Source organism: Macaca thibetana, chromosome 12 (genome assembly GCF_024542745.1).
Source record: "Macaca thibetana thibetana isolate TM-01 chromosome 12, ASM2454274v1, whole genome shotgun sequence".
In the NCBI taxonomy this organism is placed as follows: Eukaryota; Metazoa; Chordata; class Mammalia; order Primates; family Cercopithecidae; genus Macaca; species Macaca thibetana.
Window position 1 is genome coordinate 85,231,717 of NC_065589.1, and position 27,915 is coordinate 85,259,631.

Consider the following 27,915-nt stretch of genomic DNA (forward strand, 5'->3'; position numbering starts at 1 on the left):
AACATTTATCTTTGTGTTGGGAACATTCAAATAGTCTCTTCTAGCTATTTTGAAATATATGGTATATTATTGTCAACTATAGTCATGCTACTGTGCTGTTGAACATTAGAACCTATTTTTTCCATCCACCTCTATGTTTGTACCCATTAACCAATGTCTCTTCATCCCACTGCCATCCTCACCCGTATTCCCCAACCTTCTCAGCTTCTGGTAACTATCATTCTACTCTCTACTACCATGAGATCAACATTTTAGCTCCCATATATGAGTGATAACTGGCTGTATTTGTCTTCCTGTATCTGACTGATTTCATTTAACATAATGACCTCCAGTTCCATCCATGCTGCTGCAAATGACAGGCTTTCATTCTTTTTTGATGGCTGAATACTACTCTATTAATGTATATTTACCACATTTTCTTTATCCGTTCATCCATTGATGGTCTCTTAGGTTGATTCCATATCTTGTATATTGTGAAGAGTGTTGCAATAAATATGGAAATGTAGATATCTCTTTGATATACTGATTTCCTTTGCTTTGGATAAATACCCAGTAGTGAGATTACAGGATCTTATGGTAGCTGTATTTTTAGTTTTTTGAGAAATCTCTATACTGTTTTCTATAATGACCCTATTCGTTTATATTCTCACCAACAGTGTATAAGAGTTCACTTTTCTCTGCATTCTCACCAGCATTTGTTATTTTTTGTCTTTTTGATAGTAGTCATTCTAATTGGGGTAAGATGATATCTCATTGTAGTTTTGACTTGCATTTCTCTGATGATTAGTGATGTTGAGAATTTTTTCATGTACTAGGTGGTCATTTATATGACTTCTTTTGAGAGATGTCTGTTAATGCTCGTATTTTAATGAAATTATTTTTTGTTGTTGTTGTTGAGTTGTTTGAGTTCCTTGTATATTCTAGATGTTAGCCTCCTGTCAGATGAATAGTTTGTAGATATTTTCTCCCATTCTACAGGTTGTCTTTTTGCTCTATTGATTGTTTCCTTTGTTGTATAGAAGCTTTTAAGTTTAATCTCATTTGTCTATTTTTGTTTTTGTTGCCTTTGCTTTAGAGGTCTTAGCCATAAAATCTTTGCCTATACCAGTGTCATCAAGTGCTTCCGCTGTGCTTTCTTCTAGTATTTTTATAGTTCGGGGTCTTAAATTTAAGTCTTTAATTGGTTTTGAGTTGATTTTTTTTTTCTCTTTTTTTTTTGAGACAGAATCTTGCTCTGTCACCCAGACTGGAGTGCAATGGTACCATCTCGGCTCATTGCAACCTCTGCCTCTGGGGTTCAAGCCTCCTGAGTAGCTGGGATTACAGGTGTGTGCCACCACACGCAGCTAATTTTTTTATATTTTTAGTAGAGACAGGGTTTCAGCATGTTGGCCAGGCTAGTCTCGAACTCCAGACCTCGTGCTCTGCCCACCTTGACCTCCCAAAGTGCTGGGATTACAGGCATGAGCCACTACGCCCGGCCGAGTTGATTTCTTATGTGGTAGGAGATAGGAGTCTGATTTCATTCTTCTGCATATAGCTATCCAATTTTCCCAGCACCATTTATTGAAGAGGGTATCCTTTCCCCAAATTATGTTCTTGGTGCCTTTGTTGAAAAATATGTGGATTTATTTCTGGTTTCACTATTCTGTTCCGTTAGTCTATGTGTCTGTTTTTATACCAATACCATGCTGTTTTGACTACTATAGTTTGATGTAATATATTTTGAAGTCAGGTAGTGTGATGCTTCCAGCTTTGCTCTTTTTGCTCAGTATTGCTTTGGCTATTTGGAGTCTTTTGTGGATTCATACAAATTTTAGGATTGTTTTCTCTGTTTCTATGTAGAATGTCACTTGTATTTTGATAGAGTTTGCTTTGAATCTGTAGACTGCTTTGGGTAGTATGGTCATTTCAACAATATTCATTTTTCCAGTTCATGAGCATGGGATGTCTTTCCATTTGTTCGTATCCTCTTCAACTTTTTTCATCAGTAGTTTTTCTTGTAGAGGTTTTTTACCTCATTGGTTAAATTAATTCTTAGATTTTTTTTTTTTTTTGGTAGGCATTGTAAATGGGATTGCCTTCTTGATTTCTTTTTCAGCCAGTTTGTTATTGGTATATAGAAACAGTACTGATTTTTGTATGTTGATTTTTGTAACCTGTAACTTTACTGAACTTATCAGTTCTAAGATATTTTGGTGAGTTTTAGTTCTTTCTAGATAAAAGATTATGTCATCTGCAAAGGGACAATTTGACTTTCCTTTTTCCATACTGAGTGCCTTTTATTTCTTTGTCTTGCTTGATTGCTCTGGCTAAGGCTTCTACTACTATTTTGAATAAGAATGGTGAAAGTAGGCATTTTTGTCTTGTTCCAGTTCTTAGAGAAAAGGCTTTCAGCTTTTCTCCATTCAGTATAAATTTATCTGTGAGTTTGCTGCATATGGCCCTTATTATGTTGAAGTTTGTATATTCCTTCTATACCTGCCTTGCTGAGAGTTTATATCATGAAGGGATGTTGAATAGATACAGAATTTTTCTGCATCTATTGAGATGATCATAAGGTTTTTGTCTTTGATTCTATTGATGTGATATATCACATTAATTGATTTGCTTATGTTGAACCTTCCTTGCATCCCAAGGATAAATCCCACTTGATCATGATGTGTTATCTTTTTGATGTGCTGTTGGATTCAGTTTGCTTGTATTGTGTTTAAGATTTTTGCATCTATGTTCATTGGGGATATTGGCCTGTAGTTTTCTTTTTTTTGTTGTGGTGTCCTTGTCTGGTTTGGTATCAGGGTAATTCTGGACTCAGAATGAGTTAGGGACAATTCAATACTCTTCAATTTTTTTGGAATAGTTTGAGAAGAATTGCTGTTAGTTCTACTTAAGTTTGGAAGAGTTCAGCAGTAAAGTCATCCAATCCTGAGGTTTTCTTTATAGGGATACTTTTTATTACTGACTCTATCTTGTTACTTATGGTCTGTTCAGTTTTTAAATTTTCTTTTGGTTCCATCTTGGTAGATTATATCCATTTCCTCTAGGTTTTCCAATTTGTTTGTAATAATCTCTGATGATTTCTGTATTCTTGTGGTGTCGGCTATAATGTCTTCTTTTTTGTTTCCAATTTTATTTACTTGGGTCTTCTCTCCTTGTTTCTTGGTTAGTGTAGTTAACAGTTTATCAGTTTTGTTTACCTTTCCAACAAACTTCTTATTTCATTAATCCTTTGTATGATTATTACTTTTTGGTCTCTATTTTGTTTAGTTTTGCTATGACCTTTCTTACTCTATTAAATTTGGGTTTGGTTTGTTCTTGCTTTTCTAGTTCCTTGAGGCTCATCTTTAGTTTGGACTCTTTCAACTTCTCTGATGTAGGTGTTTATTGCTACAGACTTATCTGTTATCACTTCTTTTGTTGTATCCCATGGGCTTTGGTATGTTGTGTTTCTGTTTTTATTTGTCTCAAGAATTTTTTTTATTTCCTTCTTAATGTCTTCATTGACCCAGTGGTTGTTCGGGAACATGTTTTTAAATTTCCATGTGTTTGTACAGTTTCCAGAGTTTCTCTTGTTATTGATTTCTAGTTTTATTCCATTTGTTGAGACTTGTTTTGTGGCCTAACATATGGTCTATTCATGTGCTGATGAGAATAATGTGTATTCTGTAGCTGTTGGATAAAATGTTCTGTAAATGCCTGTTAGGTCCATTTGGTCTAAAGTACATTTTAAATCCAATGTTTCTTGGATTTTCTGTCTAGATGATCTGTTCAGTGCTAAGAGTAGGATGTTGAAATCCCCAACTATTATTGTGTTGGAGTCTGTCTCTTTAGGTTTAATAATACTTGCTTTGTATAAAAATGCTCCAGTGTTGGGTGCATATATATCTAGAATCATGATATTCTCTCTCCCTTTATCATTATACAGTTGACCTGGCACATCACAGGTGTGAACTGCATGATTTTTTCAACCACACATGAACAACAAAAAAAATACATTATTTGTGGGATGCAAAACTGAGTATATAGACAGCCTACTTTTTGTATCTGTGGGTTTCACAGAACCAACTGTGGTACTGAGTATGTATATATTTTGGTTTAGACTGGGGTCCTGGAACCAATCCTCCATGTGTACTGAGGGACCACAGTATAATGACCTTTTTTGGTCTCTTTTTACAGTTTTTGGCTTAATGTCTGTTTCATCTGATACAAGTATAGCTACTTCTGCTTGCTTTTGGTTTTCATTTGCATGGAATATCTTTTTTTATCCCTTCACTTTCAGTCTATATGTGCCTTTACAGGTGAGGTGGGTTTCTTGTAGACATCATGTAGTTGGGTCTTGTTTTTAATCTGTTTAACCAGTCTATATTTTTTAATTGGGGAGACTTAATCTGTTTACATTCAAAATTATTATTTATAGGTGACTAATTGGGGGGATTTAATCTGTTTACATTCAAAATTATTATTTATAGGTGAGAACTTATTTCTGCCTTTTTATTAATTGTGTTCTGGTTGTTTTGTATATCCTTCATTTCTTCGCCTTTTACTGTTTGTTTTTTTTTGTGTGTGGTTTGTGTATTTTCTCCTTAAATTAGAATTTTTTCTCTTTCTTATTTTTGTGTCTGCTTTACCAGTGTTTTATGCTTTCATGTCTTTTTGTGATGGCATATATCACCCAGATATAGTATTTCCTTATGTGTTTCTTGTAGGGCCAGTCTAGTGATGATAAATTCCCTCAGTTTTTGCTTATCTGGGAAATAACTTATTTTTCCTTCATTTAGAAAGGATAGCTTTGTGTTGAGTGTTGAGTGTAGTATTCTTGGCTGACAGTTTTGTTTTTTCTTTCTACATTTGAATATGTCATCCCATTCTCTCTTGGCCCATGAGATTTCCGCTGAGAAATCCACTGTTAGTCTGATGGAAGTCTTTCATATATGACTTGATGCTTTTCTCTTGCTGTTTTTAGAATTTTCTCTTTGTCATTGACTTTAAAAGTTTGACTATAATGTGCCTTGGACAATACCATTTTGGACTGAATCTTTCTGGGGATCTTTGAGCTTCCTCTATGTGAATGTCTATATATCTCTTGAAAGATGTAGGAAGTTTCAGCTTTTTTGGGGGGGTAGGGATAAGTTTGCTATGCCTTTGCCCATTTATTTGCCTCCTGGAAAACCCAAAATTTGAATATTTGGTTGTATAATGATGTCCCATATATCATGTAGGCTTTGTTCATTCCTCTTTGGTTGAGTGTGTGTTTGACTGGTTATTTCAAAAGATATGTTTTCAAGTTCAGAAATCTTTCTTCTGCTTGATTTAGTCTCTGGATTGCATTTTTAAATTTCCATTCAGGTTGCTGTGAATGCCATTAATTCATTCTTTTTTACAGGTAAGTAGTATTCTATTATATATATATATATATCTCATTATGTATATATATCTCAAATATATATACACACACACGTATATAGATATATATCTATTATATGTGTAGGTAGATAGACAGATATCTCACAATTTCTTATCCACTTGTTGATTCATGGGCATTTGGGCTAGGTACATATTTTTCCAGTTGCAAATTGTGCTGCTATAAATGTGTGTGCAAGTATCTTCTTCGTATAGTGACTTCTTTTCCTCTGGGTAATCAGTAGTGGAATTGCTGAATCAAATTGTAGTTCTACTTTTAGTTCTTTAAGGAATCTCCACAGTGTTTTCCATAGTGGTTGTACTAGTTTATATTCCCACAAGCAGTGTAGAAGTGTTTCCTTTGCACAGCATCCACGCCAAAATCTGTTATTTTTTGATTTTTTGATTATGGCCATTCTTGCGCGGTAAGTTGGTATCACATTGCGGTTTTGATTTGCATTTCCCTGATCATTAGAGATGTTGAGTATTTTTAAAATATGTTTGTTGACCATTTGTATATCTTCTTTTGAGAATTGTCTATTCATGCCCTTAGCCTACTTTTTGATGAAATGGTTTGTTTTTTTTTTCTTGCTAATTTGTTTGAGTTCCTTGTAGATTCTGAATAATAGTCCTTTGACGGATGTATACATTGTGAAGATTTTCTCCCACTCTGTGGGTTGTCTGTTTACCCTGCTGACTGTTCCTTTTGCTGTGCAGAAGCTATTTAGTTTAATTAAGTCCCACCTATTTATCTTCATTTTTATTGCATTTGCTTTTGGGTTCTTGGTCATGAAGTCTTTTTCTGAGCCAGTGTCTAAAGGGTTTTTCCAATGTTATCTTCTAGAATTTTTATGTTTCAGATCTTAAAGTCCTTGATCGATCTTAACTTTATTTTTATATAAGGTGAAGGATGAGGATCCAGTTTCATTCTCCTACATGTGGCTTGCCAGTTATCCCAGCACCATTTGTTGAATAGGACATCCTTCCCCACTTTATGTTTTTGTTTGCTGTGTCAAAGATCAGTTGGCTGTAAGTATTTGGGTTTATTTCTGGGTTCTCTGTTCTGTTCCATTGGTCTATGTGCCTATTTTTATACCAGTACCACGCTGTTTTGGTGACTATGGCCGTATAGTATAGTTTGAAGTCAGGTAATATATTATTTCCAGATTTGTTCCTTTTGCTTAGTCTTGCTTTGGCTATGTCAGCTTTTTTTTGGTTCCATATACATTTTAGGATTGCTTGTTCTAGTTTTGTGAGGAATGACAGTGGTATTTTTATGAGAATTTCATTGAATTTGTAGATTGCTTTTGGCATTATGGTGACTTTCACAATAATTAGTTCTACCTATCCATGAGCATGGGATATGTTTCCATTCATTAGTGTCATCTATGATTTCTTTCAGCAGTGTCTTGTAGTTCCTTGTAGAGGTCTTCCCCTTCCTTTGTTAGGTATATTCCTAAGGTATGGTATGGTATGGTATGGTATTGTATTGTATTGTATTGTATTGTATTGTATTGTATTGTATTGTATTGTATTGTATTGTATTGTTTGCAGCTACTGTAAAAGGGATTGAGTTCTTGATTTGATTCTCAGCTTGGTTGCTGTTGGTGTATAGCAGAACAATTGATCTGTGTACATTAATTTTGCACCCAGAAAATTTAGTAAGTTCTTTTATCAGTTATAGGAGCTTTTTGGAGGAGTCTTTAGGATTTTCTAGGTATACAGTTATATCATCAGCAAACAGTGACAGTTAGACTTCCTCTTTACTGATTTGCATGCCCTTTATTTCTTTGTCTTGTCTGATTGCTCTGGCTAGGACTTCCAGTATTATGTTGAATAGAAGTGGTGAGAGTGGACATCCTTATCTTGTTACAATTCTCAGAGGGAATGCTTTCAACTTTTTCCCTGTTCAGTATTGGCTGTAGGTTTGTCATAGATGACTTTTATTACATTGAGGTATGTCCCTTGTATGCCAGTTTTGTTGAGGGTTTTAATCATAAAGGGATGCTGGATTTTGTCAAATGCTTTTTCTGCATCTATTGAGATGATCATGTGATTTTTGTTTTTATTTCTGTTTATGTGGTGTATCACATTTATTGACTTGCATATATTAAACCATCCCTGCATCCCTGGTATGAAACCCACTTGATCATGGTAGATTATTTTTTGATATGGTGTGGGACTTGGTTCGCTAGTGTTTTGTTAAGGATGTTTGCATCTATGTTCATCAGGGATATTGGTCTGTACTTTTCTTTTTTTGTTATGTTCTTTCTTGGTTTTGGTATTAGGGTGATACTGGTTTTATAGAATGATTTAGGGAAGATTCTTTCTTTCTCTATCTTGCAGAATAGTGTCAGTAAGATTGGTACCAATTCTTTGGATGTCTGATAGAATTCAGCTGTGAATTCATCTGGTCCTGGACTTCTTTTTCATTGGTAATTTTTTAATTACCATTTCAATCTTTCTGCTTGTTATTGGTTTGTTCAGGGTTTCTAATTCTTCCTGGTTTAAGCTAGGAGGATTGTATATTTCCAGGAATTTCTCTGTCTCCTCTAGGTTTTCTAGTTTATGCACTTAAAGGTATTCGTAGTAGCCTTGAATGATCTTTTGTATTTCTGTGGTGTTGGTTGTAATATTTCCCATTTCATTTCTAATTGAGCTTATTTGGATCTTCTCTCTTCTTTTCTTGGTTAATCTTGCTAATGGTGTATCAATTTTATTTATCTTTTCAGAGAACCAGCTTTTTGTTTAATTTATCTTTCGTATTTTTTGTTTCGATTTCATTTAGTTCTGCTCTGATCTTGGTTATTTCTTCTGCTGGGTTTGAGTTTGGTTTGTTCTTGTTTTTCTAGTTCCTTGAGGTGAGGCCTTAGCTTGCCTGTTTGTGCTCTTTCAGATGTTTTGATGTATGCATTTAAGGCTATGAACTTTCCTCTTAGCACTGCCTTTGCTCTATTTCAGAGGTTTTGTTAGATTGTGTCACTATTATCATTCAGTTCAAAGAAATGTTTAATTTCCATCTTGATTTCATTGTTGACCCAGTGATCATTCAGGAACAGGCAATTTAATTTCCATCTATTTGCATGGTTTTGAAGGTTCCTTCTGGAGTTGAATTTCCAATTTTATTTCACTGTGGTCTGAGAGAATACTTGATGTAATTTCAGTTTTCTTAAGTTCATTGAGACTTGTTTTGTGGCCTATCATATGGTCTATCTTGGAGAAAGTTCCCTGCGTTGATGAATAGAATGGATATTCTGTAGTTGTTGGGTAGAATGTTCTGTAAATACGTTAAGTCCATTTGTTCTACGGTATAGTTTAAATCCATTGTTTCTTTCTTATCTTTCTGTCTTGACCTGTCTAGTGCTATCAGTGGAGTATTGAAGTCCCTCACTATTATTGTGTTGCTGTCTGTCTCATTTCTTAGGTCTAGTAATAATTGTTTTATAAATCTGCTAGCTCCAGTGTTAGGTGCATATATGTTTAGGATTGTGATATTTTCCTGCTGGACAAGGCTTTTATTTTGAGATGGAGTCTCGCTCTGTCACCTAGGTTGGAGTGCAGTGGTGTGATCTTGGCCCACTGCAACCTCCACCTCCCAGGTTCAAGCGATTCTCCTGCCTCAGCCTCCTGAGTAGCTGGGATTACAGGCACCCACCACCACGCCTGGCTAATTTTTGTATTTTTAGGAGAGACGGGGTTTCACCATTTTGACCAGGCCAGTGTCAAACTCCTGACCTCGTGATCTGCCCACCTTCGCCTCCCAAAGTGTTGGGATTACAGGCGTGAGCCACCACGCCTGGCTGACAAGGCCTTTTATCATTATTTAGTGTTCCTCTTGTCTTTTTAAAATGCTGTTGCTTTAAAGTTTGTTTTGTCTGATATAAGAATAGCTACCCTTGCTCGCTATTGGTATCCATTTGCATGGAATATCTTTTTGACCCCTTTAAGTTTATTTGAGTCCTTATGTGTTAGGTGAGTCTCTTGAAGGCAGCAGATAGTTGCTTGGTGAATTCTTACCTATTCTGCAATTCTGTATCTTTTCAGTGGAGCATTTAGGCCATTTACATTCAGCATTAGTATTGAGATATGAGGTGCTATTCCTATTCGTCATGCTATTTGTTGCCTGAATACCTTGGTTTCTTAAAAATGTATTTATTGTATTTTTTTATAGGTCCTGTGAGATTCGTGTTTTAAAGAGGTTCCGTTTTGCTGTGTTTCCAGGATTTGTTTCATGATTTAGAGCTCCTTTTAGCAGCTCTTGTTAGTGCTGACTTGGTAGTGGTGAATTCTGTCAGCATTTGTTTATCTGAAAAAGACCGAATTTTTCCTTCATTTATCAGTCTTAGTTTCAGGGCATACAAAATTATTGGCTCATAATTGTTTTGTTTAAGGAGGCTGAAGATAGGGCCCCAATCCCTTCTAGCTTGTGGAGTCTCTGCTGAGAAATCTGCTGTTAATCTGATAGGTCTTGTATCATTTTTTGGATTTTCTTAAGTTGAACTTCACCTTTCTCTGGTGCCTCCTTGATTAGCTTAATAATAGACCTGAATTCTTTTTCTGGCAATTCAGGGATTTCTTCTTGGTTTGGATCCAGTGCCGGTGAGCTAGTGTGATTTTTGGGGGTTGTTAAAGAACCTTGTTTTGTCATATTACTAGAATTGTTTTGCTGATTCTTTCTCATTTGGATAGGCTGTGTCAGAGGGAAGGTTTAGGACTCAAGGCTGCTGTTCAGATTCTTTCGTCCCACAGGGTGCTGCTTTTATGTAGTACTCTCCCCCTTTTCCTCGGGATGTGGCTTTCTGAGAGCCGAACTGTAGTGATTATTTCTCTTCTGGATCTAGCCACCCACACACGGCTACCAGTATCCAGGGTGGTATTGGGGGGTGTCTTCACAGAGTCCTGTGATGTGAACTGTCTTCAGGTCTCTCAACCATGGATACCGGCACCTGCTGTGGTGGATGTGGCAGGGGAGTGAAGTCGACTCTGTGAGGGTCTTTAATTGTAGTTGTTTGATGTGCTAGTTTTGTGTAGGTTGGCCTCCTGCCAGGAGGTGGCGCTTTCAAGAGAGTATTAGCTATGGTAGTATAGGGGAGGATCAGGTGGTGGGCAGGGCCATAGAACTCCCAAGAGAATATGACCTTTATCTTCAGCTACCAGGATGAGTAGAGAAAGACCATCAGCTAGGGTCAGGGTTAGGCGTGTCTGAACTCAGACTCTCCTTGGGTGGTGCTTGCTGTGGCTGCTGTGGGGAATGGGGTTGTGGTTCCCATGTCAGTGGAGTTATGTTCCAAGTATTATGGCTGCCTCTGCTGTGTCATGCAGGTTGTCAGGGAAGTAGGGGAAAGCCAGCAGTTATAGGCCTCACCCAGCTCCCACGCAACCCAAAAGGCACGTCTCACTCCCACCATGCTCCCCACCCCCTCAACAGCACCAAGTTTGTTTCCAGGCAGTGGGCCAGCAGGGCTGAGAACTTGCTTCAGGCTACCAGCTTCCCGGCTGAGGAAGCAAGCAGGGCTTGCATGCCTTCCCACCTGTCGAGTCTTGACACCAGATTCATGTCCTCCCCTGAGTTCGGGCAAGGAAACTGCATTCGGTTGGAATTTTTACAGAGTTCAGCTGGAGGTTTCCTTCTCCCTGTGGTCTTTTCCCAGTTCCTCCGGCAGCCGTTCCCAAGGACCACTGTAAGGCAAGTCAGAAATGGCTCCCCCAGGGACCGAGAGCCCATAGGGCATTTCCCGCTACTTCCCGTGCCCCTGTATTTCATTCAGCTCTCTAAATTGTTTCAGCTCCAGGTAAGGTCAAATCCTTCTTCCATAATCTGGATCTTCAGATTCCCCAGTGAGAGTGTGTGTTTGGGGGTGGACAGTCAGTCCTCCTTTCCCACTTTCATAGTTTGGGCCCTCAGAGTATTTGGGCTGTCTCCCAGGTCCTGCAGGAGCAATCCCCTTCCTTCAAAGGGTCCGTTGATTCTTTCAGATTTCCTGGTATATTCCTGGAGTAGTTATTGGAGCAAAGGTTTACGGTCCGAGTCTCCATACGTTGTTCTGTCCGTCTGAGTGGGAGCTGCAATTTAGTCATGCCTCCTATCTGCCATCTTTTCCTCAACCTCTTTGATTTTTTTAATGATACCTATTTCTTTGTTGAGTTTGCCACAGATTGTGAATTGTTTTTCCAATTTCTTTGTGTATTTTTAGCATGTGTTCTCTGATACCTCACTGAGCTTCTTTAATATTGTTTTGAATTTTTTTCAGGCATTTTACCTAGTTTTTCTTCATTGGAATCTGTTGCTAGAGACTTACTGTGTTCCTTTACTGTGTCATATTTCCTTATTTTTTTCATGTTCTTTGTGTCTTTACATTGATATCAGCACATCTAGTGTAACCTTTGTTTCTCCCAATTTTATGGTTTGGTTTTTGTAGGCAAAGACTATTTCCTATATTGGGTTGGTAGGGTGCTTTGATTCTGGGTAGGTTCACTCGTGTAGTATCCGTATGATTACTTCAACTGTTACTGGCGCCACTAGTGTCTGTGAGTCTTTTTTAGTTTAGGCTGAGATTAATGGAGGCTGTGGTGAGGCTTTTCTTGGGATGGGGATGCCAGGAAGACTGGTCCTTGGGACAAGTGGTTGTGGCAGCAAGCCAGGCATGCTGGTCCTTTGCTTCTCGGTGGCATATATGAGCACCAATGGAATCAAGTCCAATGGACTAATCCTTGTGTCTCCAGGCATCTTGCTTAGGGCCCAGCAGTGGCAGCAGTGGGTTAGGTAGACAGGCCGGTCATCAGGCTTCTGGGTGGCTTGTGTGGCATTGATGATGGCAGTAGTGGAATGGGCCAGCCATTGGGCCTCCAGGCAGTAAGCTTGGGTACCAGCCAACTGGGAAGGCCGGTCGCCAGGTCCCCAGGAGGCATGCGCAGGCTCCAGTGGTGACCAGCAGGGCAGGTCACTCCCTAGGCTGTCAGATGATGTGTGTGCGGGTGCTGGCAGGGTGGATGGGCTCATCCTCAATCCCCCAGAAGGTATACACACACACTGGTGGTGGCAGGGGGCTGAGCAGACAATCCCTAGGCCCCCAGATGATGCATATGGGCCCTGACAGGGGCAGCACTGGGTGGGATGAACCTGTCCTCAGGCCTCCCATTGGTGCACATGAGTACAGGCTGTGATGGGTGGAGCAAGTTGATCCCTAGACCCTTGGAAGTTGTGCTTAGGCACTGCAAGTGGTGACTCTTGGTGGAGGAAACCTTTCTTCAGACCTCCAGATGGCATGCTTGGGCCCTAGTGGTGAGTGGGGCAGGCCTGTTTTCAGACCCCTCTGATCGTGCCTATAGACATCAAGGATAGTGGGTGGACTGGTTCGTATTTCATTCTTGTCTTCCTCCATCTTCCTATTTTACCTTTCTTCCCACCCTCCTTACTTTTTTGCTCTTCTCACAAGGAAGTTTTAACTTGAGGGGAATGATCAAGTAAATCTAAGGGTGAATTCTGCTATTTTTTATGTGTTTTTACTTGTTGAGTTTGGATTGTTGAGAAAAGGCTCAATTTTTGCACTCAGAAGTCACTTATTTATAATGAGCAGACTGTACCTACTGAACAAGTCAAATTTAAATGCAGGAAGCCCTGGATAGATGGCCTATGTTGATCTGCTTATAAGTAGTTTTATTAAATGGTGATGCCTTAGCAGTTAAAGAAGCACTTGTCATTTTTAACCTGTGTTCCCTACAGTGCGCTCTCACCCTTGCCTTTCATGTACCCAAATCAGCCACAAATATACTGTTGAACTTTACTTTCAGTACATTGTATTCTGAAAGCACTAAGTATACTCTTTCAAATTGGGCATGCCCCAACTACCCACAAAGTGGTTTTTATAGCAAAATCCCTTGAATTAACTAGATGAACCTCTTCATATCTTCACAACTGAAAATCTTATTTCACAGAGCATGTGTCTGAAACTATTCCAGGAAAACAGAAGAAAATGCCATATATTTAGATTAATGTTCATTTCCAAAAGATGCTTTACATTTTAGCCTCCTGTGACCCATTGGAATCCTGGATTTGAAGAAATAATGCATGAAGTCTCTAATAGCTGTTTTCCATTCCACGTTCCACTGATGTTTTCTTCCAAGGATTGAGGTTTGTGGGACAATCATAGTTTTCGTGAATAGCACAGCCAGAGATGAGGACTTTCTGTGAGGTAGTGGAATTGGGTAATTTATATAGTTTTAGTGTACAATAATTAAAATTGGCATGCCTTTAGGTGGCTTTTTTTCCTAATAGCAGAGTGGATCTGCTTTGAACAAACCATCTGAGGATATCAAAGTAAGTGTTCAGATTAAACATACATGGATTGTAAATTGACAGTTCTTTTTCTTTTTTTTTTTATATGAACATTTTCTTGGTAATTGTTTCTCAACCATTGGGAGCTGCTGCCTTGCAGTTTGTGCCCTTGATGCCCCTTGAGAATTGTTTGCAACAGAGAAATTGTTTTGCAGATTTATAAAGTTCTGAACTTTGCCTGAAATTGCACATCAGCTTCATTTCCTCACCCCCTCCCCAATCATTCTTGAACACCTTCAGACTGAAAATTTTAATTCTGATTAGTTTATCTTAACAAACAATTTAGAGAAGGATTGGTGTCCAAATAAACTGTGTGATGTGGAACTTGCCCCAGATGAAGAGGAAGTTGGCGTTCCATAGCTAGACAGTAGCATTTCCAGCTGTGGGGGTGCCGGAGCTGAGCCAAGCAGGCCTGCTCAGCAGAGACTTGAGATTCAGGCTTTGTAAGAACTCATGTTGCAAACCCGCTCCCTGTGTTGCAGGCATGAACCCAAGTGGCTTTTAAAGATCAGCTGTGATTAATAGTAGTCAGTTTGAAGTCAGAGTCATCAGTTTAAAATTTAGCTCAACAAATGGTGGCTTGCTTGGTAGTGCCTGTGTTTAACATTATTTTGCGGGGGGGGGGGGGGGGAAAAAAAAAGGAAGGTAGAGGAAGGGAGAATGTTTTGATTGTTTTCTGATTTATTGATCTCTCCCTTGCATCATCACCAAGACTGTTAACTAGTTCCCAGAATGTTGTGGGTTGAGCTTCTGTGCTGTGATGTGGTTTGATTTTTTTAGAGGGGCGGTAAGGGTATCTCCTGTCTCATTTAAAATTATCTACTGTCCTTTGGCAATGACTAATTTGATATTTTCTCTTTTTGTTCTCTGTTCTCTCTTCTATGAACATTCACGTGTGTACACACACAATGTATACTCCCTCACCCACAAATCAGTTTATCTAAACTTAAACCTGTAAGTATTCGATGCTGCTTGCAAACCTGTTTTTACTACTGTTAATCTTTTAATTATTACTTTCCCAAAACAGAAAAAAATGAGTAGAAAGAGAAATTTTGCCTTCAAATTTCAACATTTACATATTTTTCTACTTCTGTATGCACTCATTTTAAAAATGTAGCTGTAATCATATATAGATATAATTCCGTATCATCTTTTTTATTCGTGCTTTTTAAATGTTGCTGAATAGTCTGTTTTTATTTTAAATGGTCACATGACATCTTATTAGCTTAACTATTTCCATATTGTTAGATATCCCGTTTCTACCATTTGGGGCTTATTGTAGACATTTTTGTGCATATGATGATTTCGTTTGGGGAACTGATTCTGAATCTGAAAAGAAGTAGACTTAATAGGTCAAAGAATATGGGTGTTTTTATGGCTTGACACATATTGCCAAGTTGCTTTTCATAACAGCTGTACTAATTTACAATGTCCCCCATACCCCAGGGTGTGATGTACCTATTTCGTTTTCTTACCAGCTTTAGGAACTGTCATTAAAAGAATATATATTTTTGAAATTATTGCATATAAAATGTATCTCATTTAAATATATGAATATTTTCGGTGAGGAAGGTCATTATAATGATATATCCTTTGAGTTTCTGAATCCATTATAAAAATTAATGACCAGATAGTTCTCTTGGAGTACTGTGATCCTCAAGTGAACCATGAGCATAAAGATATGTTGCATTTTTTATTTTTTATTGGAGTTTTACATTTGTTTGCTACTAATAATAAACCTCATGCTGTTTCTTTACAGGAAATGAGAGTTGAGTCCATTTTTGCATCTGAACATTTCTCAATAATGTCCTTTGGAATTTACTTTTGGTGTTTAATTTGACATTGAATTTGGAATTGGTAGGAAAGAAAATGGTTTTCTTCCCTTCCCTGTGTGAATTTTCTATATGAACTTAAGGCAGGGGTTCACTTGGATCAATAGTTTTTAAATTGGAATGTGCGTCACAGTCACCCAGAGTGCTTAAGACACAGATTCCTGGGGCCCAGCCCCAGCATTTCTGATTTAGTAGTTCTAAGGTAAGAAAATGTGATGCCAAGGCTCCCATCCAAATACACACTAGGGTTTTTGAAAAAAGACAGTGTGCCCAGATTGAATAGAGAAATACCAATTTGGTTGGACATGTTAGCGTGATGTGCTTCTGTCTTCCTTGCTGTGGTTCTCCTAGGGCCATTGCACTGCACACAGAAGAAGCCTGTGTGAAGAGTGCCCTCTAGAACTGTGTGGGGTTTGTGCTGGGTCTGTGGGAGGCAGTGAAATGGAATCACTAACATTCCAGGGTCTGACGTCATACTCTCTGATCGGTGACTTACATCAGTTTCGTTATTAAAATATATATATGTATATCTACTTTAAGGGGTTATGGTGATTAAAACGAGATCATATATGTAAAGCATCCTGTGTGTCTGGCATAAGAAAGTGCTTTGGTCTGGTTTCCTTTCCACGGAAAATGGGTGATGAAGGCCACCCAGGAGCTTGCAGATCACAGTGGCCATCTTCTGCCTCTTGTTTTGCTACCTCTTGGCCCTGCTACATTTGTTTCCCCTCTTCACTGCCCACAGGAAGGCTCTGTGGACATACTCTTGTTTCACTATTACTGGCTTTGGTTATTTTATGATGGAATCCAGGGTTAAAATGTGTCAAAAACCACTTGTATCTCATAGAAAAATCCTTGCTGGCCAAGCTGCGCCTTTTATGGGGTGGGGGCTAGGACATACTTGTTAGAATAAGCTTATATTTGGTGCACTTACTTTGAAAAAAGAACCTCTTCTAATGAATCTTTGAGCCAGCCAGGGAGCTGCTTGTGTGCTTCTGCTCCTAAGTGCAATGGGGCTTGTGTATGGAAACCATGACAACTCTTATTTTTGTCAGCAACTCAATATTCAACATGTTTCATGACGTTAATTACCTACTTTTGTGTGTATTAAGGTTTGCATAAGAGGATGAATCATATTAGGGCCAATTTTTCATATTCATTAATTTCAGTTTTGTTTGTTTGTTTGTTTTTTTGTTTTGGTTTTAACATTTAGGATGTGACTGGGGGCAGGAATATGGAGTTAGAGTGGGAGGGAAGAATTATTTTCCCCCTGACTTCCTGGAATTTCATATCCCTGATTTAGAGATCCAAAACAGAGGAGAGTGGTCAGCTAACCTCATGACAAAATAAATTGAAGGCTGCAAAAGTTTATTGGCTGCTGTTTACTGACTAGTAGTCTCTTTTCCTTGACACACCTCTAAAAGCAGTCTTCCACCAAAACAAATATCTGTATCATAAGCCTTATAACAGCTACAACATTCAGTGAATGATACATTTTTCTGAAGAAGCCTTCCTTCAGAGCTACCAAATGTTTGGAACTCTTGTGGTACTCCTCTCTGTCTCGGTTTTGGAGGTATGCAAGCTCTAAGGCTGTCTTGTTCATAGTTTAACTCAGGGAATAGCCATGCAGCGTCTCTAGGCTTTTTGCCCTCTCCTTTGGCAATTTACAGTAATATTGACACATGTTTTTAGTAGGGTCCAACTACACAGTAATCTATAAACCATTTACTTTTGCTACATCGATGAGAATTCCAACAATAGAAATTAATTTTATAATTTTAACAGATTCCTGAGAATGCAGTTAGTTTGGACTTTGAGTAATGTACATGGTTCCATAAGCCCATGAATTACAATGGGCTAGAGGGGCAGGACACAGCTGTCACAGCATGTACTTTACCCAGCATGGGACAAGGCTGTCTTTCCAACTCCTGCTTTCAGGAAGAAGTGCCTGCCATGAGTTACAGGAATGCCTGAGGTACTGATTCTCATAACCCTCTGGCAGTGCGGCAGGGCCGAGGGGCCAGAACTCGGGCTGTCATCCCCTCTGCCAGGAACAACCTCATCCATTTATTCATCAGTCGTATTTTATCTGTGCCATAGGGTGAGAAATATCTCGAAGCCCTCTTGTGAGGTCTGTTAGGTGAAGTAACACAAATATTGGATATACCTTTTTGAATCATGTCTCACCAGGAAGAATGATGCCTTTCTGTGAACTCAGTGTTTCCCAAGATTCATTCATTCATTCATTCCTACTACCCTCATCATTTTTTTTCCATATCCAGATGCTACTTTGTACCATCATTTACAGAATCTTTTCCTTCAAATTGGCTCTTTTTGAAGTTAATTTTGTTTTGAAAGGAAATTATTATCACTGCTGGAAATGGAAAACCAGTATCACATGGCATAAAATGGAAGGTAACTATGAAAATAAATGTGTAACTAATGAAATGAAGAAGTTTAGTCCATGAACCATACCAAATTTTCTCACGTGCCACACCTGAAGGAAACACTATTCACTTATAGTCCTCTCAGATGCCAGATATGGGCCATTTTCTTTTTTTCCCTCTCGAAAATAGTGTACTTCTAATGTTCTGTTCTCTGAAGGATTTCAGCACTTCTGTAGGAGTTAATTGTTAAAAATAGCTCTCTGTATGGATATACATGCCAGAGAGTCTGTCCTCATTACCTGGATATCTGATGTGACTACCCAAGTTGGAGGGGATGTCACATAAAATGTAGGGTATGCTATTACCTTTATAAAATGTTAGAAGTTCCAAATTTGGCAAATGCATCTAACCTTGAGAGTTTTGAAAAAGGATTGTGGACATATGTAATCAACATGTATTTGTGTATTTAGTATCTGTAATACACTAGATGTGTGTTAGACTCAAGCACTTGAGCAAAATAACCCCCAGAATATCTGATTAAAAGGTGCTTACATTCTTGTTGAAGAGTCAAATTATTATAAATAAATAGATCAAGCCACTGCGGTTGAGGTATATAGGAAGGTGACGGAGTATGGGGGTGAGGGCACTGAACTTCATTTAGGCCCCTGCGTTGTGGTAGCAGGATGGAACAGTCTTCTTAGAAGGTGAGAAGCATGAACTGAGTCATCCGTGGACTGAATAAGAACATAGTTGGACAAGCTTGGGAGGATGTGATGCAGGTGGGAATGAGAAATAAAACTTGACCACGGTGACAATTGGTATGTCAGACAAAAGGTAGAGCTGAAGGATCCCATAAAGGTGCCCTATTGATGGAACTACAAGTAATTCTGGTGTGGCTGATGTCCACGTATGTGAAGGACAGTGGTGGGGAATGGACTTTAGTGGGAAAGGAGTGGGCTCCCATGGACGGCGCTGATGGAATACACGCAGAGGAGGGGCATGGTGAGCTCCTTTCTCAACTTTCTCCTACAGATCTCACTGAGGGCAGTGGGATAGGGTGGAGGTTGGCAGGGAAGGACCGACGTGGAGAAACCTGTGTGTCCCACATGCAGCTGTCAAGTGGAAAGAAAGTGGGTGTCTAGTTCAGGACCTCGGGGGCAAGATCTTGAGGAAGGACTTGTTTCTGGACATTTGTGAGGCCACTGGTGTTTCATGCTTTTTGAAGTGCATATCTAGGACATATTTGATCTGCACGTTGGCTTTGTGATGTGTGCTTTAAAGGTATTGGAAAACTAAGGCCTGGCAGCTAAGGGGTTTACTCAGAGCCATATAGCAAACCAATGGGAGGGATATTGGTTGATGAAGATAGGCTTACCCCAGAAAAGAGAAAACTTTCAACTAGACATATGCCCAGGAAAAAACTATTGTATAAATCAGACACCCCTGTCAAAAGTTGTGGGGGAGTAGGTTATGAATAACGTTTTTGATTTCTTTCTCGTGGCCCTTTGAGTCACGCTGGCCGCCTTACATGGGAGGCGAGGCCTGGCTCAGTCTGTTCCGTCCCTGGCCACCATTTAAGAGCGCCTCTTCCCCTGCCTTCCTGTGTCGTTTGTTGTTTGTACTGCTCATTTGGCACTTGAAATGCTTTGTATTTTTAGTTACTTGCCTGAATTCATGCTGTGCTCTTTGCTGGCTCACGATTTGGCAGTAACTTCTTGGGTGCTGCCTCTACAGGACTTAGAGCTCACTTTTTTGCCTGGCTTCGCTGATTATCACTTTCTGGCAGAAATGAGGCACTGTTGTAAATCAGTTATTTCCTACCTTGACAACACGCATCACCTCACAGCCTGACCTCACCTCCTGTCTCCTTCTTCTCCCCCGGCTCTCCTGCCACCACATGCACCCATTTCAGCCCCAGAGAACTTCTCTCCATCTCTCCAACATCAGAGGATGGTTTGTCAGTTCTTGTCCTTGCCCCATAGCCTCCCTCTGCCTGGAATGCACCCACTCCGTGGGGGTTTCTCTTCCCTGTCATCTTTTCTGCCTTGCAAACTCTTGATCTTTCTATTCTGCCCATGCCCCACTTCCCTCCTGGAAAGCTTACCCGTGCTTCCACGGCACCCAGTTTATATATGGGGACTTGGGATACCATGGAGGTGTTTTCTCCTGTGAGCACTGCCAAGTGCCACTGTCCCTCCCCACCCTCTTCTCTGTGATCTTCCCTCTATAGCTAGTCTGTAATTTTTTTTCTTTCACCTTTCTCATTATTCTCATCACCAACACTGCATCTTTTTCTTTTCTTTCTTTTTTTTTTTTTTTTTTTTTGGAGACAGAATCTTTGTCACTAGGCTGGAGTGCAGTGGCATTATCTCTGCTCACTGCAACCTCCGCCTCCCAGGTTCAAGCGATTCTCCTGCCTCAGCCTCCTGAGTAGCCTGGACTACAGACGCATGCCACCACACCCAGCTAATTTTTGTGTTTTTAGTAGAGACGGGGTTTCACCATATTGCCAGGATGGTCTTGATTTCTTGACCTTGTGATCCACCCACCTCGGCCTCCCAAAGTGCTGGAATTACAGGCATGAGCCACTGTTTTTTTTTTATTTTTTTTTTTATCCCTCCTGCCAAGCACAGTCTCGGGCACACACAGCTAATCAAAATGATCATTGAGAATTTAGGATCTCAAAGTGAAAGTAGAATGAGAATTTCTAATATAGTTTTGCCTTTCAAGATATAAAATAAATGGGTGAAAAACATATTTTGAGGTTCTTTTTGACAAGATTTCCATTGTCTAAGGGAAAAAAAAATGAGAGATTTGTCCTGCTTTTCCACTAGATTTTGATTTCCTTGGAAAACAAGAGCATGTCTTATATTTTTATCACTCTCAGCATTTAATACGGCATCCCACCATAGTAGTAATGCACTTTCAACTGATTTATTGCTTTCCTTGATCAGAGGGAGTTCCTAGTGACTGTTCGAGCTTAATCCCAGGTTTATTTTATTTTGGAGAAGCATGGCCAGCGTCAGGTGAAAACAATCAACAGTTGGCCAATGATTGAGGAAAAAGAGGCTTGACTAAGTCCCAGGGATAATCAATTAAATGGTCTTTTAAAAATACTTGACTCCTTTTATTAAAACATGGGGACATTTAATAAAATTAAAACATGGGAAACGGAAACACAAGGGTAAATTTCAGCTTTGTATAGTGAAATTCATTGTTTGGTATCACCAGATCTCATGTTTTAAAAATCCAGCCATGCTTTGTTTTCTTTTGCATTTATAGAAAACTTCAACTTTGTGTTACTGTTCACATTCACATAACCCTTCCTAAGCTCAACAGGTAAATTACTCCAAATAGATGGCTGTTATGCTAGATATTTAAATATTAAGGTAGGCTATTAAATATACTCTCTTTCAGAAAAATTGAGAGATGGTGAAGGGCACATGTGTTACTGTTTTCTGTAAATTCTTGTGACCCTAGAAAACATATAAAATATCTCTCTGGGTCCATGTTCAGCTGTATTTTAGATGGTGTCTGTTAGTACTGAAAATAATTAAAAGATATTTGTTTGAATGCTTCCTGGGATTCTTAGAGGAGAAGAAGGGCCTCTAAGATGAGGTGTTCCAAGACTTCTGAGAGTAGCAGTTTATACCCAATATGACCTGTTTATGATTTGCCAGGAAGGTTTTAATCCACTGACTGATATGCATTTCAAATGCAGTTACACAAGGTGGGTAAGCTATTTGGAATTAACTAGTTTTTTGTTTTGTTTTTTTTCTTGGGAGACAGAATCGCACTCTGTCACCCAGGCTGGAGTGCAGTGGTGTACCTTGGCTCATTGCAACATCCACCTCTCGGGTTCAAGCGAATCTTGTGCCTCAGCCTCCTGAGTTAGCTGGAACTACAGGCATGCGCCACTACACCCAGCTAATTTTGTACTTTTAGTAGAGACAGGGTCTTGCCATGTTGCCCAGGCTTGTCTCGAACCCTGACATCAAGTGGTCCACCCGCCTTGGCCTCCCTAAGTGCTGAGATTACAGGCATGAACCACCACACCCAGCCTAGATTTTTAAAAAATATAATTTAGACTAGTTTCCATCTCAAATATAAACCTTTATTTAGCCAAATTTGTGAAGTTTTAAAAAGATGTATAGTATTTCTTGAAAAGATGCTCTTTATCATAGCTAATGTTTTGCATAAATGGTTTGTATTTGTATGGAATTTGTAAGAATGGATTCCCACTGTTAGTAATTTCTATGATAAATGAAAAGGGAATTGAAGCTTTTCAGGTGGCTTCTAGGAACTAGAACAACTGAATTACAACTTTCCTCACTGTCTCCTTCTGTCCCCTCCAACAACTTTTTAGGTGTTTAGGAATAGAAGAAAGACCCGGAGGAAGAAAAGAGAGCAGTAAACCAAGTTATTACCTCATTGTTTGAACCCTTTGTTGAGGGAAAAGAAATAATAGATGTCTTGGTTTTATGTCTATGAAGGGGAAGAATCCATTTTCTAATTCCAAATAATGAAGTTAAACATTTTTCTGTTTAAGGAGTTGATATAATTCTGCTGGAAAAGAAAAGGTTTCCAGGCCACTGGAAATCATGCAGGGGCAGAAGCTGAAATTAGCTACTTTTCACATTTGCTTTTGGGCAGAGGAAGAGCTCATTATTTATCCCTCTTTTCCTCTGCCTTCCCACATGGCTATCCTCTTTACATTTTATTTTATGCCTTCAATATGATTTTAAATAATAGAACCATCAGTCAGACAGCTGTGCCTGGCAGTTAGCGGGTACTCAGTACATGTAGAATGAATTAATGAGGAAATGAGTATTTCCTATTATATTATTTGCATCCCTCCTAATGGAAGAGATTAATGTATAACAATGTTTTTCTTAACAAAATATTTTTATAACAAAAAAGGGGTATTTTGATGATGGTCTTGGTTTATTACTCCCTAGCTCTGGTTTGTGGACAACTTTTTATTTCTATTTATGGTTGGAAGCCACTAGATTCATGTGCTTTCCCCAGGTGGCTTGGGTGTTTCTGATCACCAAAGGAATTTTTGTTCTATGTCTCCAGTGCCCTGTTGGGCATTACAGGGCTGTTAATATACACTGTGGGAGAATTTTGCTAATAGTTATGATTACATGAGAAGTTTTCACGTATTTCCTTCTAACAATTATCCTTCTTCCAATACCCTGCAGGGTGTATATTTATTGCCTTTTTCTCTGCCTGTTTTAGGACCTACCTTTAGCTTCCAGGACTGCCCTGAGGTATGAGGAAGGTGATTAGTATTTTCTTCTGTCACATTATAACCTGTGACACCCATCAATGAAATCTTGGGGGATCCTGTACTCTCTTGCTAACCCAACACAATTCTTGTCCTTGTGTGCAGGTATAGTGGAGGATTACAAGCCACCGTTCTACGACGTGGTTCCCAATGACCCAAGTTTTGAAGATATGAGGAAAGTAGTCTGTGTGGATCAACAAAGGCCAAACATACCCAACAGATGGTTCTCAGACCCGGTAAGAATGCCAGTTTCTCAATTTTAGAGCTCTTTTCCATTGTTTGCTGTTTGTTTCCTTTTGAGTTTCAACTGGTATAGCATCTGAGTGATCTGTCCTGTGTATCTGTTGTTTTCTCTTCCTATTTTATGTAGAAGGGTTTAGATCTAGTAGAGGAAGCTCAGACAAATACTCCCATTCTCGAAGAAGCCATATCTGATAGGGGTTGCTAGTGAATGACAATATTTGTAAGAATTTCTATGAATGAGCAGCTCCAAGAATTGGGAGACTCATGACTACCGCTACTAGCCCTAAGACTGCAGTTTCATATGTAAACCAAGAGACTTTAAGTGAAGCTTTTAACCTCCTTTCCATCTCTGCATATCTGAAATCCCAAACACAAGCTGCTGAATGCTGAAGATCCTGTATTGCTACTCATAAGTAGTAGTAGATATAAAACAATGAGAAATGACCCAGTTTGGAAATTTCAGGATTATCTCTAGGTTAGTATTGCTGCCTTTAGCACCCATAAAATCATTAAGGGGTCCAATCTGGCCTATGTCGTTTGCCTGATAAAGTAAATTGGTAGCATTAAGAGTCCAAAGGACAGAGTTCATGAAACTCTACGAGTAGCCTCTTTATCAGTGGTTAAAGCTTGAATATTTGTTTAAAGAAGATGACAGTAACATAACTCTAATTTCACAAGACCTGCGAGTTCTTCAGAACAGTTGACATGATATCAGCCCAGCTTCCAGGGCCACTAAAAAGCCAGTTTGTCATTGTGGTGTTTGTTCTTTCTCTCCTCAGACATTAACCTCTCTGGCCAAGCTAATGAAAGAATGCTGGTATCAAAATCCATCCGCAAGACTCACAGCACTGCGTATCAAAAAGACTTTGACCAAAATTGATAATTCCCTCGACAAATTGAAAACTGACTGTTGACATTTTCATAGTGTCAAGAAGGAAGATTTGACATTGTTGTCATTGTCCAGCTGGGACCTAATGCTGGCCTGACTGGTTGCCAGAACAGAATCCATCTGTCTCCCTCCCCAAATGGCTGCTTTGACAAGGCAGACATCGTACCCAGCCATGTGTTGGGGAGACATCAAAACCACCCTAACCTCGCTCGATGACTGTGAACTGGGCATTTCACGAACTGTTCACACTGCAGAGACTAATGTTGGACAGACACTGTTGCAAAGGTAGGGACTGGAGGAACACAGAGAAATCCTAAAAGAGATCTGGGCATTAAGACAGTGGCTTTGCATAGCTTTCACAAGTCTCCTAGACACTCCCCACGGGAAACTCAAGGAGGTGGTGAATTTTTAATCAGCAATATTGCCTGTGCTTCTCTTCTTTATTGCACTAGGAATTCTTTGCATTCCTTACTTGCACTGTTACTCTTAATTTTAAAGACCCAACTTGCCAAAATGTTGGCTGCGTACTCCACTGGTCTGTCTTTGGATAATAGGAATTCAATTTGGCAAAACAAAATGTAATGTCAGACTTTGCTGCATTTTACACATGTGCTGATGTTTACAATGATGCCGAACATTAGGAATTGTTTATACACAACTTTGCAAATTATTTATTACTTGTGCACTTGGTAGTTTTTACAAAACTGCTTCGTGCATATGTTAAAGCTTATTTTTATGTGGTCTTATGATTTTATTACCGAAATGTTTTTAACACTATACTCTAAAATGGACATTTTCTTTTATTATCAGTTAAATTCACATTTTAAGTGCTTCACATTTGTATGTGTGTAGACTGTAACTTTTTTTCAGTTCATATGCAGAACGTATTTAGCCATTACCCACGTGACACCACCGAATATATTACTGATTTAGAAGCAAAGATTTCAGTAGAATTTTAGTCCTGAACGCTACGGGGAAAATGCATTTTCTTCAGAATTATCCATTATGTGCATTTAAACTCTGCCAGAAAAAAATAACTATTTTGTTTTAATCTACTTTTTGTATTTAGTAGTTATTTGTATAAATTAAATAAACTGTTTTCAAGTCAAACAGTGAAATTGTTTTTCAAAATATAAAAAAGATCTGTGTAACATTACGCATTTTATTATGGGAGCAATAGAAGCACAAAACTAATTTGTAAATTGAATTTGCTTTTTAAATCTACTCATGCACTTACGTAAGACATCATAAGGATGTCTTACAGCTTGAATTTGGTAAAAGAAAATTTGTTTCTTCCGTTGGCTGTGATTTTTTGGTTTTTTCTTTTTCAGTCAGTTTCTCCAGCTGTAAGGTGAGGGTAACAGATACCTCTGACCTGCCTTTCTTGCAGGGGGGTGTAGTGAGTGTAAACGGGAAGGAGGATGTTAAAGCATTTTGTTAGTGAAAGGTTCCATGTAAAGTGGTCTTATGCATCTCCTCTTACTGCTTGGAGAGTCCATTCTTGATTTTTTCACTTCTTGTACACAAGATTAAAAAGGTAGAGTTAACAGTAGCCCAATAAGAGAAGAGGTGTGAACATGCTGGAATGTCTTCCAGAGGTAAGTTAATAACTTCATTACGATGCATGCATTTACTTGGAAGGTATATATTAGAATCACTTTTTTTTAAATTAAAAATTAAAATTTTAATTTGTGTTACAGATAACATAAAATTTACTAATTTTAAAGTGTACGTTAACTACATTCACCTTGTGCTACTATCACCATCACCCATCCACAGAACTCGCGTGAAACTGAAACTCTATCTGTCAAACAATAACTCCGCATTCCTCCCTCCTTGGTCCCTGGCAACCATTATTCTACTCTGTGTCTCTGAGAGTTTGATTACTCTAAGCACCTCATGGAATCATGTAGTATTTGTCCTTTTGTGAGACTGGTTTATTTTACTTCACATTATATCTTCAAGGTTCATTCATGTTGTAGCATGTGTTTGAATTTCCTTCTTTTTTCAGGCTGAATAAAACTCCACATTTGTATATAGAAACTGCTTATCCATCCATCCACTGAGGGACACTTGAGTTGCTTCCATCTTTTGGCTTTTGTGAATAATGCTGCCATGAACATGAGTGTGCAAATGTCTCTTTGAGTTCTTGCTTTCTACTCTTTTGGGTATATGCCCAGAAGCGGAATGGTGTTACCTTTAACGGTTATTAAAATATTACATAATCACATCAAAGTCTACATATATGAAAGTGTACAACCCGATGAATTTTTATGAATTTATTACACCCATGGAAGCAGCACCCAGATGAGGAAGCGGAGCATGCCAGAAGTCTCCCTCGTGCCGCTACCTCACTCTCCAACCCCAAGAGTAACCACCTTCCTGACGGCTAAGAGCATTGATCATATTCGTTTCTTACTGAAGACTTTATAAATGGAATCATACAAGATGTGTGCATGCAGGAGTGCACTCTCTGGGTAACAGGGTCCAGTGTATGTTAGGCTTTAGTATATGTTACCAAACCATCTTCTTCACAAAGGGTTATTCAGTGTTTATTCCCATTAGCCACCCATGAGAGTTCTGGTTCTCCATCTTCAACAGTACTTAGTATGTTCTTCCTTTTCATTTTAGTCTTTCTGTTGAGTATTATGCACATTTCAGCAAAACAAAGACACAGAGGGGAGAAAGTGAATAACTGATTCTATTTAAAGAGCTCTTACCATTCCCCTCAAGTGAGTCTTTTTGAAGAGACTTGGCCCTTCCATCCTGCTTCCTATTCTGTCAGCCTCACCCCAGCCTCCCTGCTTAACCCTGGCAGCAGCCAGTTTTTGCAGTAGCAGTAGGTGAATCTAGTTTGCAGTTGTTCTAAAATTTGCAGAAGCACCTTTATTGTGCCCTTACCTCAGAGATGCCAGTATCAACTGACCAGGGATCACACCCCAGAGGGCTGCCCTGCCCTCAAACTCAGAGACACTAGTATCAGCTCAACAGGACCTCCTCCTCAGAGACCCAAGGATCAGCTCTCTGGGTGCTCCCCTTTAAACCTCAAAGTTCTGGTAATTCCATCCACTTCCTTTTGTTCCTTTAGCCTTGGTGTAGCTGTATATTAGTCTGTTCTTATGCTGCTATAAGGATATACCCAAGACTGGATAATTTATAAAGGAAAGAGGTTTAATTGACTCACAGTTCAGCATGGCTGGGGAGTCCTCAGGAAACTTACAGTCATGGCAGAAAGGAAAGCAAACACATCCTTCTTTACATGGCAGCAGGAAGAAGAATGAGAACTGAGCAAAGTGGGGGGCCTCTTATAAAACCATCAGATCTCATGAGAACTTACTGTCATGAAAATAGTGTGAGGGAAACCACTCCCATGATTCAGTTCTCTCCCACTCCCATGACACATGGGGATTACAATTGTTATGGAAACTACAATTCAAGCTGAGATTTGCGTGGGGAAATCTTGGTATGGACACAACCATGCCAAGCTGCTGTCTCTAGTTGATTCCTCTGTGGTACTTTTTGTTTTTGTTTTTGAGATG

At 39.1% G+C, this 27,915-nt stretch overlaps 1 protein-coding gene across 4 annotated transcripts in view; it reads left to right on the forward strand.

Moving 5' to 3' along the window:
* ACVR1 (activin A receptor type 1) overlaps positions 1-25,486 on the forward strand; it is a 141,002-nt gene extending 115,516 nt beyond the window's left edge. For all 4 annotated transcript variants that reach the window (XM_050751748.1, XM_050751750.1, XM_050751751.1 and 1 more), the window contains 2 exons: positions 23,350-23,480; positions 24,267-25,486. In XM_050751748.1, coding sequence (XP_050607705.1) covers positions 23,350-23,480; positions 24,267-24,401 — 266 coding nt within the window. In that variant the 3' untranslated portion in view covers positions 24,402-25,486. The remainder of the gene's footprint in view (positions 1-23,349; positions 23,481-24,266) is intronic.
* The last annotated feature ends 2,429 nt before the right edge of the window (positions 25,487-27,915 follow it).